The sequence below is a fragment of the Carassius gibelio genome, chromosome A1 (assembly GCF_023724105.1).
Source record: "Carassius gibelio isolate Cgi1373 ecotype wild population from Czech Republic chromosome A1, carGib1.2-hapl.c, whole genome shotgun sequence".
Taxonomy (NCBI): Eukaryota; Metazoa; Chordata; class Actinopteri; order Cypriniformes; family Cyprinidae; genus Carassius; species Carassius gibelio.
The window spans coordinates 27,282,468-27,296,272 of NC_068371.1; the positions used below are offsets into that span (position 1 = coordinate 27,282,468).

Sequence of the window (13,805 nt, forward strand, 5' to 3'; positions counted from 1 at the left end):
AGCTGACTATCTTTTTGTTGAGGCAACAACATGTAAAGACTTCTAATGCTGTAGCAATACACAAATGGCCCCCAGTCCTTATGATTAAATATAGCCTTCCCAACTAACTTAATACTATAACATTGTTTTTGGGTGCAACAGCCTCTGACCTGTTTTCCCCCTCCTGAACTACTGGGCATTGACCTGTTACGTAAATGTGTTTTAGCCATAGATTCGATTCAGGATTCAGTCCAATTTGTCCTTGTCTGTATCCTACACCGTGAATCAATCGATCACTTTCTCTCCCAGTGGCACTGGTTAGACCAGTTGTCACATTGTGCATGGCACTGCATCTGACTACAGAGTGTGTTGCGCTCGTGGCTGCGTTCAACAGGAGTCAAAAGACAACCGCGCGCGCATTTTATAACTTAAAGGCTATTTAATTCATGATAAAGAAGACTACAGAATCCTTTTTTCGGTTCATTTTGCATCGATTCCCACCATTTATAAGTGACATGTTTCCGTTTTCCGCTTGAGCGAAACCCTCTCGCGCGCGTTTGGAACAGAGTGCATCGCGCGCGGTCTCCAGTCCTCTTGAGATATTTTATATCATAAGACTTCTTGACATTTTCGCCATGGCACAGCCACAGAACGGATCTAACCTAACGGGGAACTTTACTAATCAGTTTGTGCAGCCGCCGTGGCGCGTCGCGCTCTGGTCTGTGGCGTACAGCTCCATCCTGGCGATCGCGGTGTTCGGGAATCTGATCGTCATGTGGATCATTCTGGCTCACAAGCGGATGCGAACCGTCACCAATTACTTTCTGCTCAACCTAGCGTTTTCAGATGCATCGATGGCCGCCTTCAACACTTTGATTAATTTTGTTTATGCCACGCACGGTGACTGGTATTTTGGAGAAGCCTACTGTAAATTTCACAACTTTTTCCCGGTCACCTCTGTCTTTGCCAGCATTTACTCCATGAGCGCAATAGCAGTCGACAGGTAGGCTAGAGTACACGTGAAGATAACGTTAAATCACTGAGAACTCGACGGAAGTAGTGTTTAATGCATGCTTTAATTTATTCAGTGTTGAAAGTGCAGGCTCAGATTCTCGAAACCCTGCAATACAATCGCAGTGGGCCTGAACTTTTTTGTTGGTGTTTTAAAAAATTCTATATTTTTTATATTTATAATAATTAATTAAACAAACAAACAAACAAATACATTAATTAAAAACGTTTAAGCTAAAAAAGGCTCTAAACTTTTGTGTAGCATAGATTAAAATCTTAAAAATATATTTGCATTGTGTACGGTGTTTTTTTTTTTTTTTAATAGTCGAATTGAAGATCCTCTGCTTTTTGTTGTTGTTGTTGTTGTCACACGACGACAAAATGGTTTCTATGTTGATTCATTCACGCTGCCTGCGTCCCAATATGCATACTATCCATCCTAAATTCTATATGATATAAGTAATTTTCAACACTGTTTAGGGCAGATGGTTGGATAGTATGCACACTGGAACGCAGGCATTGACTTGAATTTGGCAGACAACAGTTCTCTAGATATTAAGAATATTTCAAACTAATTTACTTTACTGTTTTATAAATAAATAAATAAAAAGCTTTTTTTTTTGTAAAATAATGTATCATAATGTATAATGAACACATTAAATAATAATATAATTTATAATTTAATAAATTGATAACATAGAATAGATTTTGTGTTTTTATATTTATTGCCACATTCATTTATCGACATGCATTTTTAAAAATATTTCCAATATCACAGTGACATGATTCTCTTACAAAGCCAATTGTTATGCTTTCCCCTTATTTCTCCCTTTTGTTTGTTCAAAAGAGTTCTATATGTTCTTAAAATCTGTCCTTTGATATGGATTTGTATATATTTTACTGACTCAGTTAAGGTTGATTTAAACCATTATTCATGTGTCTCTTGTATATGCTGATATAAGTTTGTTTGTTGTGCTCCATGTGTCTGTCATTTTTCTTAATGGGAAAAGTGCCTCAGGCAGTCCTTCCTACTCATTGCAGAGTGCTTGAGGTTGAAATGAATGGCTGCACAATCATTGTGGATCGGTGAGCTCTGTTAAGTTATTTACAGCACCTTCAGGGGGCGTCTTTGCAGGTGCAGATGCACATTCAGTCTGTTCATGGAAATCACACAGTGCAATTGAAAGCATAAGTATCACAAGTATAATTTAATGTATAATTCTTAGCCTGAATCGAAAAGCTCAAAATGGAATTGAATAAATTTTGATGATAAATCAGTGGTATTCTTTCAAAAGTAAGGTTGGCAAGCAGTTGAGAATTTGTCACAATAAAGAATAACTCATCATCATTAATGATTATTACTTTTGAAAATGTTACAAATCATGAACAGCAACTTAATAAAAGTTACATTTTACTCATAGAGTAGTCGCTCATGGGGCTGCCATGTGGAGATCACATGATGTCTAATAATAAGTAATACTGTGTAATGAGTGCTTCCTAGAGATATCAAATTGTGCTTATCAATTAGCTTCAAACAATTAGTCTCCACATTCCCAGTATTACACTGTCATGCTTCTCTTCCTACACTGATCATTCTTCAAGGTTTGAAGGTTTTTAACTATGCTTCATAAAATTAATTTGGCCTGCCCTGAACATATTTAGTAGTGAAATGAATCCAGACCAATTCAATAGTAAATTAATTGTCTCTCTCTGAACAGTAGACAGTCAACACAGATAGACAAATAGTTTGCATTTAGTGCTTCCAGAGAGCTAGTGCTTCAATGTCTAGCACTCATTGATCTTGATTCTTTTTTTCACGTCTAATCAGATGCAGTTTTTTTTTTTTTTGAGATTTAAAAAGAAGAATCCAAACTAATAATGAGTGCAACTGATAGGAGATCTGTAGGATAGAAGCCGCGAGGGACTGAATGCTGAATATTTCAGAGTCTCAGTGCTGTCTGAATCAAGTTATTTTGCCTCAAGCACTGCATTGGAACGTTTGAGTTTCAAGTTACAAGTTTTTTTCCCCCCACTCAAGTCTTTAGGATGCATAATATCTTTGCACTCTCAGGAGAATGTGCAAGATTGTCACTGGGGTGGAACCCTACTAGTATGAGCCACTCTTAATTTCTAATTTGTACTTTTAAAGTATTAAAAGTACTTTACAGTAGAGTATTTTTTAAATAAAACTTTGAGGTATGATGGTACAGACCCCGTCTACAACATCACCAAGAATCACCCCAACTCACCCTGATGGGGGCGCTACAGCAATCAAAAGTACAAAATGACTCCTAACTCCTAAAGCGCTTGTCAGACACTCATGGGAGATCATAGGAATCCTTGGGTCAAAACTAACAAAACGCACATGACAGATTCAATCGTTACATGACAGATTTAAGGCTATTTTAGATTTTTTTTAAACCTAGTCCTAGGTGTTTCACTCAACCTCAACAGAACCACTGCGGGGCAATTCCCTGGACTCTGTAGGTCAATAATTATCAAAAAAAGAGTTGAACTCTACACTTTGGGTAGCTATAACAAGGCCATTTAAAATGGGCGTGGCCAAATATACCCAAAAACCTAAATCCTGCATGAAAACTTTAAGAATCTAGAATCTAATCTAGAATCTAATCTCACTTTTGGTCAGTTTAATGTGTTTTTGATTAATATTATTATTTTATTAACTTATTTTGTAAATAATTTTTGTATTTCCTTCTTTAGGAATATCCTCTCACCCCTTTAAGATGTCATGCTGAGCATTTTGTATCATCCTTTTCCTCTCAGCACCCTGTTTTTCCTTATTTGTACTCTTATTAGTCATCTCAGACTTTAATCTCATAAAATAATGTGAAAATAATGCATATTAAATGGGACTTTTCAGTAACATTACCAGATATGGACGATTAGTTTGGCACAGTTTGCAAATTTTAGCATATTTGGGTACATGCTTAGTTAAATTATTTTTGATGCTATTTATGGCCCTTGAATTATGAGCGTTATACCACAGGTTGACTTGGAATATGGTCATAAAAATGGAATATGGTCTTAAAAAGCTATATTATGACTGATTATTTCCCTAAAACCTTCACTAATAATATTAAGTGGACCTTGGCATATAAAACAAAAACAAAATGTGTGTAATAACCCATTTAATATAGGGGAAACTCGTGTTTTTGAGACCAGTATACATTAGCAACCAAGGCATAGTTACTGCAGTAGGGAAACTATAACAGATAAGAGAAACCAGATTTAGTCTGAGTGTTCTTCACAGTTATTTCCTGTGCACAAAATGTCACATAGTGCTCGTGGCTCCAGGCTTCATATTTCACAACCCACATTTGCTGTTACTGTTGTTTTGCTGGTAGGCAGTCACTACTCTTATATAGAGAGCAATTGTGACGTCTGAAGGAATTTGCAGTGGGTCAGTGTGCTTGCACTGCTGCATTTGGAGGAAAGTGTGAGATTTGTGCTGACACCACTTGCCCAGACAGTGTTTTCAGTACGGTAAATGTTTAATTTTACTGTCAGAGAGAGGACATTGCTAACAAAACCTCATTCTGTTGATTTATGGAACTTTAATGAATCTGTTATGTGCAACGTTTTTAAAGAATAGTGGAGGCCATTAGGTTCAATGTCAGTTCAAACATTTTGTCATCAGTGGCATTACACTTTAATGCAGTGTTATTTAGCTGACTGATTTTACAGGAATAGAGTACAATATAGGGCTTGGAATTCTAAAATAGCTGAAGTGGTCTGCTGTATGTATTGCTTAAATTGAAATGCTGCTCAGCTGTGGCTTGCAGAAAGTTTGGTGTTTATTGATAACTTTGAAAATTCATGGAAAAAAATTGCATTTTGGCAACCATTTCATAGATAAAATTATTAAATAAAAAATGACAAGCATCAAAAAATGGCAAATTAATTAATTTATTTATTCATTATTTAAAAAACACGATCAGTTGCTTTTATCAGTTGGGATTAAAAAATTGTACTTTATCCATAAAATGTGTTGGCTTGTATGAATGTGGCAATGTAACACATCACAGCAAGACACAATAAGTTGTTTTTAATTGCAGTATATTAATTAATCTACATTTGTGAGTGTTTACTAAACACATGCTGAGATTTATATTCATGACTATTATAAATAATACACAGTGTACCATTCCGTCGTTTTTCCTGTTGTTCATCCAAGATGCCTACATAAGTGCTTTGACATCCATGCCATCCAGATCCCGAAATAACCTTCTCTGCCCAAGAGTATAATTGGTTTTCTAATAAGCCATTCTCTGCTTACAAGAGTGAGTCGTTAACAAAGCAAATGGCTTATCATCACTCTTGAATGATTTTGAATATGTTAACCACAGAGGCTTAGCCTCACAATATGGTCCAGAGTTCAGAGGTAATCATTGGCATATGATTGATCAGTATTTCCATATAGTTGAAATGAAGAACTGGAGTTCTGTTCAGTTCTTCTAATTACTGTTCAGTTCTGAAATATTGTATTCACTTGGAAGGTTGAATTCTAGCTTAGCAATCGAGAGAAAGATTTAGCTCACACCTACAGCAGCAACAGATATAAATGGTCTCTTTGACGTGACCCATTATCAATCAGATATTAGATCATTACACAACCTGCAAATTGAAAATTGCCCAACTGTGGCGTGTCATTGATGTTTTATCATATTGCCGTTATTTGAAGACATCAGACTATATCTGAGGCGTGAGATTGAACAGTCATCTGTTTCTGTTGCACAGGTACATGGCCATCATCCATCCCCTGAAACCACGGCTCTCAGCCACGGCTACTAAGGTGATCATTGTGTGTATTTGGATACTGGCTGTGGTTTTGGCCTTTCCTCTGTGTTTCTTTTCAACCATCAAAAAATTACCCAAGCGGACCCTCTGCTACGTTGCCTGGCCGAGACCTTCAGAGGACCCTTTCATGTGAGAGCTCTTTTAATATGCATGCACAATTTTCTTCCTTTCCTCACAGTTTATTTACAAAGTACTTTGAGGTACAATCTTGAATGAAAGGTGTTTTATTATTATTATTATTAGTATAATTCTTAATAATAATAATAATATAGTTGTTGTTGTTGTGTTCTTATTAACAACAACAGTAATCCTAATACTAATAATTACAAAAAAAGTTGTTAATATCACTACTACTACTACTACTAATTATAATAATAGTTATAATAATTATTAACATCTTATTATTATTATTATTATTATTATTATTATTATTATTATTATTATTATAATTAACAGCTATTTTTATAATTATTAGTATTATTGATTTTATTATTAATTTGTATTACTGTTGTTGTTAATATTAAGAATAAAATAGAGAACTATTGTTATTAACAACCACAATACTACTATTAGTAGTAGTTATTATTATTATTATTATTAATAATAATAATATTAATAATAATAATAATAATAATAATAATAATAATAATAATAATTATGCTTGTTGTTATTAATAATAAAGATTATTTACTAGACACTTTTATTCATAATAGTTATAATTAATATTATAACTTTTTTTATTAGGAATTGTATTATTAACAACAACTTTAACAATATTAATGAATAAAAAATTTTCGACATAGCCAGTATAAGGAAATAGTGTCAGTGTCGACAGAGTTTCAGCTTTCCCAAGTGTTTGATTGCACACAAGTCCAGTTTGAGAATGCATTATTCTTTAAGTTATTGTAGCACTGTGAGGTTGGATGCGAGACTGAAAATGTAAATAAATCTGAAATCACACTGAAGGATTTTTGTCACCATTTTGATATTTTGGAACAATGAGCTTTTCCCAAGATCTCTTAGAGTTAAATATAGTCTTATAAGAAATAACCCCCCCCCCCCTACACACACACACAAAAAGGTTCACACAGTGTGTAAGTGATTTTATTTATTTGCCCTATTTGTCTAAGAATTGTGTCTTAATTGGCAACGCAGACACTACATTTCTCTCACTCTGGTTACAGGTATCATATTATAGTGGCTTTGCTGGTGTATGTTCTGCCCTTGGTGGTCATGGGAATTACCTACACTATTGTCGGGTTGATGCTTTGGGGAGGGGAGATTCCTGGAGACTCATCAGACAACTATCAGGGCCAGCTGCGAGCCAAAAGGAAGGTAAGCAGTTCACGTTCTTGTTCACGATCAGCGGTTCTCAATTCCAGTCCTCGCGACCCCCTGCTCTCCATATTTTGCGAGTCTCTTTAATGCCCTTTGAATGGAACATACACACTCCCTTCGATATGGAATCATGACAGAATATCCTGTGAAGTTCACTTCACAGGGCACTTATGGTTGAATAGAACAAACGCCTGAACTGATAAGAGATCCACACAAAATGTGCAGAGCAGGGGTGTCGTGAGGACTGGAATTAAGAACCGCTGTCTTAGAATTACTTAGAGATATAACACATTGTCTCAGCAGAGCCAGAAGTACAGAAAAGTTAAAGAGAATTGAGAGATGTTGTAAAATTACGAACCTGTTAGATCGGGTGAAATTTAAGTGGTCATCAAAAACTAATACCAGGTTGATGTAGAACACATATGTAAAGTAATGTTATTGTTCGACTGATGGAATGACCAGAACACACACAAACATCAGAGTAAACACACCACACACTCACATTTAATGGGTCATTACATGTGGGATCAATACGATATTAGAGAAGGAAGTTCTCTAAAGAAAATGGAAAGGGCTGGATAGTCTGACAGGTCATTTAGATCAGTTCTAGGAAGAATAGATAAAGAGATGCAGACAGTGATAAACCCAGACAGAGCTATCATTTAGTTGGTTTAGAGTTTTCGTACACATACTGCTAGCCGTGGTGAAGGAAAAATGGACTGGATGTTTGTCAAACTAATTAAATGTTAAAATTTGCTCCTGCTATGGAGATTATAGAAGCAACTGACAGCCAGCGGGCCGAATATGGCCTGTCAATCATTGTTATGCTGACCTCCTGCCGATTTTGATCAAATCGCAGAACTCTGCAGTGAGTTCAATGTTTAATGCTTGTCAGTTAGTGGACATCAACTCATATCCAAAGTGTTTAATCTTTTATATATATATTATTATTATTATTTTATTTTTTGCAAAATATCCAGCTATTATATTTTATTGAATATAAACCAAGCCAGCATGAGTGTAGTTGCACTTATTTGATCATGTTATATCCGATCAGTTATTTTACATTAGGGCTGTCAATTAAGGTAAACTAATTACAGTAATTACATGATATGCTTAATAACTGATCACATTAATCATAGTTTCTCACATTTATTAAAGAGAGTTTGAGAAAATCAAAGTTTTTTCATCATTAATGCTTAATGTTGTTCCAAACCTGTATAACTTATTTTTTTTCGGAGGAGAACAAAATATAGTTTGAGGAATGTTGGTAACCAAACAGTTTTGGTGACCTGAGTTTAAAAATGTATAAATATAAAAATCACAATTTCTCACAATGCTCCCTTTCCACAAAAGAAAAAGTCATACAGGTAGAGATTATAGTAAGTGTCCTTAGAAGTCAATACAATTTTGTATTATTTCTCTATAATTTTACATACATCAATATCAAAAACAAACAAATCAACGATAAATCTACAGTCCACTCCACTACTTGTTTGTTTCTGTGTTTACTGTAAACATGTGCTAGACAGACACCTTCGGCCCTTGCACTCTGTCTAGCTGTTTTAAAATGCAAGATGGCATTCTGTGTGAACATCTCTACTCAGTCTGTGCCACCTGCTTTAATTCGGTGTGATTTGGTAGGCGTGTGGTATGTAGAACAGGTCAGGGATCTGTATGTGTTTAATGATTCATGATTATTATACTAAATTAAGGAGATTAACAAATTGACAGCTCTAGCATGACTATATAAATCTTCAGCCTTACAAGAGATAAGTCACAGCAGCTGATACAGCTCCACATAAGCTTATGTCAATGATCCCATACACAAATATAACACACATACATATATTACATTTCCATACATGAAATATACTGTCATATGGAGTATAAATATGAAATCTATTAGAAATTAGAACAATTTCATATATTAACATATATGTATCTTGCCAATACTATGTTTATGTACATGTAAATATAATACAGTTTGTGACATATGTCATGTAAATATGTTATAATGCTATACAAATATCGTTGGCATGTATACATATACTGTAATATCATATAAAAAAAATCATCATATAGATATGAAATCTATAACATAAAAATATACTTCATATAGGTAGCATATATGGAAATTTCACTCTTGATATTGGGCAGTTTATGTCATACTCTAGATTATGATTTTTTACGATATGGTGACAAAAAAAGAAACTGAAAAAAAAAGAGTCTTCAACAAAGAGTGGATTGTTATGTATGCTTTTAAACTCAAGTTAAACCGGTTTGTCTCATTTCTCGGTATTGCTTGTTAATGAAAGGCAAACTGTTCTTAAGATAAATAATTTTCAAGAGAAAAGTATATTTTAAATTCATTTTTTTACCATTTATGTTTAATGGTTTAATGATTTAGGTTTTTTATGTTAACTTTTTAGATTTAAAATTAAATGTTCAGATCTCTATCACTCATTTCAATTGGAAAATCTTGTGCGTGAAGGAATTAGATTAAATTCCCTTTGATAGGGCATGAGGCATTTATTGACGTTCTTAACACTGAATGCAATAGATTTTCCTTGATAACCTTGACACGGTAGTGGTCAGCTTGGGGCATTTGCACAGAAAAACACTTAACAAATTAGTATGGTTGATCTATAGCACTCTCTGACCAATCAAGAAAAAGTAATCAAAAGCTCCCAATCAGGAAGGGGAAAAAATGGGGACGGACTAAAAAAACTCAAAAGTTTAGGTCTGCTTCCAATTTCCTGTTCTTTCACAGTGTGTACTGAATTCAGTCAAAAATAAATAGATTGCTTTATGGTTTCTTGTAGGCTAGTAACTAATTAATGTGAACTGATGTAAGAAGTGTCTCTGAGCAACTTTGGTTCATATATTTGCTGTTGTTTTAATGAGCACAGCTCTATTTTTTATTTTCTACGATTTGCAACAGAATCAACAATCAGATTTGGAGTGTGTGATCCCTTCTGTCTCGAGGTTGTGATTCTTGTATAAATACATTAGTGCCACCTTGATGTAGTCTTTTGTGTATCATGGCTGAGAATCCTGCGGGCATTCTAAGTGCAGCCAGTGGAGAAATCAGTTAATTAAAGCCAGATGGTCCATTAAGTGGAACGATGTGACATACTCAATTGTTGAGCTATTTAAGATGTTTTTAAATGAAGTTTTCCACAGTGTACACAACATTGCAGCTCAACAGAGAACCTGCATTCGTGCAAAACATTGTCTTGCAAGCCATTGTAAGGGCTTTGACGAGGTTGTTCACTGGTTCGGCTGTTCACTGTTTCAAAAGGCATTTTATATATTCTACATTCCAATCAATAGCATTCAGAGCTCAGCCTGGCGGGTTATATGTTTCATTAATGGCTGCAGCGATTGTGCTGGCTCTCTATTTCGATCAGCGCTACATCTTGCTTGCACTGCTAGCTCGTCATGTACCTTCCTTCCATTAGTGGCTGGCATGCCGAATATGTGTATTTGGAGCCGGTTAGCTCTTGCGTTTTCAATATGCCCCCACTTTATATGATGTGTAAAGGTGATTATGGGAACCCAGAAGCATGAACATCTTTTTCAGCCTTTAGAAGACTCTCAATTAAGTCTGGGGCCATGCAACCCTTTGAGAAGATTTGAGAAGCTGATGGGTGACCAATATGCACCTATTTGAGAGCTTTGTGTAGCCATTGACAAACCAGAAAAAGCAAGCTATTGTTTTTAACATGAATGAATGAATGGTGCACATAATGAGCAACATTGGAGTGGAGATTCAATTCAATTCAATTCAAGTTTATTTGTATAGCGCTTTTTACAAAACAAATCGTTACAAAGCAACTTTACAGAAAATTATGTTTCTACAATATTTAGTAGTAGCTAGTAGTTTGTGCACATTTGACAGGATTTTAGAAAAAAAAAATAAAAAAAAAATAATACAAGACGTAGTCAGCTAGACGATGAACTATCAATATTATTAATTAAGTTATTATATGATTCAGTCACACATTTACAGACATCATTAGCATAGCTGCTGATCCAACAAAGTAAAATTAGTTTAACCCAAGCTAATGAATAAAAATGCACCTTTGATCAGATGCAACTACACTCACAATTAAAAAGATATATTATTCGAATGCTTGGCGAAAGAGATGTGTTTTTAATCTAGATTTAAACAGAGAGAGTGTGTCTGAACCCCAAACATTATCAGGAAGGCTATTCCAGAGTTTGGGAGCCAAATGTGAGAAAGCTCTACCTCCTTTAGTGGACTTTGCTATCCTAGGAATGACCAAAAGTCCAGCGTTTTGTGACCTTAGGGTGCGTGATGGGTTGTAACGTGGTAGAAGGCTAGTTAGGTACGCTGGAGCTAAACCATTTAGGGCCTTATAGGTAAGTAATGATAATTTGTAACTGATACGGAACTTAATAGGTAGCCAGTGCAGAGACTGTAAAATTGGGGTAATATGATAATATTTTCTTGACCTCGTAAGGACCCTTGCTGCTGCATTTTGGACTACCTGTAGCTTGTTTATTGACGAAGCAGGACAACCACCTAGAAGTGCATTACAATAGTCCAGTCTAGAGGTCATAAATGCATGAACTACCTTTTCTGCATCAGAAACAGATAACATGTTTCGTAGCTTGGCAATGTTTCTAAGATGGAAGAATGCAGTTTTTGTAACATTGGAAATATGATTTTCAAAAGACAAATTGCTGTCTAATATAACACCCAGATTTCTGACTGTAGAGGAAGTAACAGTACATCCTTCTAGTTGCAGATTGTAATCTACAAGATTCTGTGTAGTGTTTTTTGGTCCAATAATTAGTATCTCTGTCTTATCCGAATTTAATTGGAGAAAATTATTTGTCATCCAATCTTTTACATTTTTAACACACTCTGTTAGCTTAGATAATTGGGAAGTTTCATCTGGTCTCGTTGAGATATATAGCTGAGTATCATCAGCATAACAGTGGAAGCTAATTCCGTATTTTCTAATAATATTACCAAGGGGCAACATGTATATTGAAAATAGAAGGGGACCTAGCACGGATCCTTGTGGCACTCCATATTTTACTGATGATAAATGAGATGACTCCCCATTTAAGTAAACAAAATGGTAGCCATAGTGCGAACTACGGGGGAGCTAGGGGGAGCTCGGCTCCCCTTAATAAGACATGGGCTCCCCTGAAAACGAGAAATGTGAAATTTTGGGGGGTCTCAAAAAACATTGACAATGTGAATATTTTGAAGTGCAAATTCCACATATGTTAAAACGTCATAGATTCGTAGAAAAAAATAACAGTTTAATTAATTTTGGTTTTATTAAGAAATTGTGTAGCGATGACGTTAATAGCACGACTGATTCACCTGGTGCAAGCACTATTAAGGGACGTTCACATTTCGTGTCTTTTGCGAGCTCAAGTTCGTTATTTCCAATGTAGACGCGCAGTATGCGCGCTCATAATGAATTTATTTCGAAAAAAAATGAGTAGCAGAGCTACTGCAAGCGATTTTTAGTGCTGCAAATCCATTTATCCTTTACTGAAATTTCCGCGTCATCATGGAGAGAGCGCGTCATTGTTACCTCGCAACAGCAGACGCCTCAGGAGCGCAACTGCCCGAGCGCTTTGGAAAGAAGGAGAAAGCAGCGCACCTAGCGTTTTTAGGCACGATATGTCTTAGGAGTGGATTAATGGGGATGAAATACGCAGCGCTGCTGCTCACAACAAGTTGCAAAAAAATATATAGCTATACAGCATTGCACACATTGACTAAGCAAAAGGCGATTCTGCCAAATTAAGTAATTTAGGTGAATTCTAAATTAATGGATGAGACCGCAACGTCATTCTGGTGGCTAAGGAAAGGCAGTCTTCTTGACCTATCAATTTGTGTTGATAAAGTATAATAGTGCATATACAGTTGTAGCTGTTATGTATCTTTGTAAGTCATTGTAAGTCTTTTTTTGAGGCACTCGTGTCGATAATGTATAATTGTGCATACACTTGTAGCTGTTATAAGTCCTTATTTGAAGCACGCGCAAGCGTACCCAAACCCCCACCCCCCCCCGCCCACACACACACACACCAAAAAAGTGGGCTCCCCCAAAGGACACTGTATAGTTCGAACACTGATGGTAGCGATCGGACAGGTAGGATCTAAACCATCTTAGAGCCTGCCCTTGAATACCTGTATAGTTTTGTAATCGATCTATGAGTATGTCACGATCTATGTTGTCGAACGCAGCACTAAGATCAAGTAAGACTAGAAATGAGATGCAGCCTTGGTCTGACGCAAGGAGCAGGTCATTTGTAATTTTAACAAGTGCGGTTTCTGTGCTATGGTGGGGCCTGAAACCTGACTGAAATTCTTCATACAGATCATTTTTATGCAGGAAGGTGCTCAATTGAGCAGACAGAACTTTTTCTAAAATTTTAGACATAAATGGAAGATTTGAAATAGGCCTATAATTTGCCAGTACACTAGGATCTAGTTTTGGTTTCTTAATAAGAGGCTTGATAACCGCCAGCTTGAATGGTTTTGGGACGTGTCCTAAAGATAACGACGAGTTTATGATATTGAGAAGCGGTTCTTCGGCTACAGGTAACAGCTCTTTCAGTAATTTAGTGGGTACAGGATCTAATAAACATGTTGTTGGTTT

The 13,805-nt window shown here is 35.7% G+C and overlaps 1 protein-coding gene across 2 annotated transcripts in view; it reads left to right on the forward strand.

Annotated features, from left to right (window-relative positions):
- Positions 1-334: 334 nt before the first annotated feature.
- Positions 335-13,805, forward strand: part of LOC128017327 (neuromedin-K receptor) — a 41,456-nt gene continuing 27,985 nt past the window's right edge. Inside the window, exons 1-3 of one of the 2 annotated variants that reach the window (XM_052602682.1) lie at positions 335-982; positions 5,749-5,937; positions 6,993-7,143. In XM_052602682.1, the coding sequence (XP_052458642.1) occupies positions 615-982; positions 5,749-5,937; positions 6,993-7,143 (708 nt within the window). In that variant the 5' untranslated portion in view covers positions 335-614. The remainder of the gene's footprint in view (positions 983-5,748; positions 5,938-6,992; positions 7,144-13,805) is intronic. The other variant, XM_052602675.1, reaches the window with a different exon arrangement.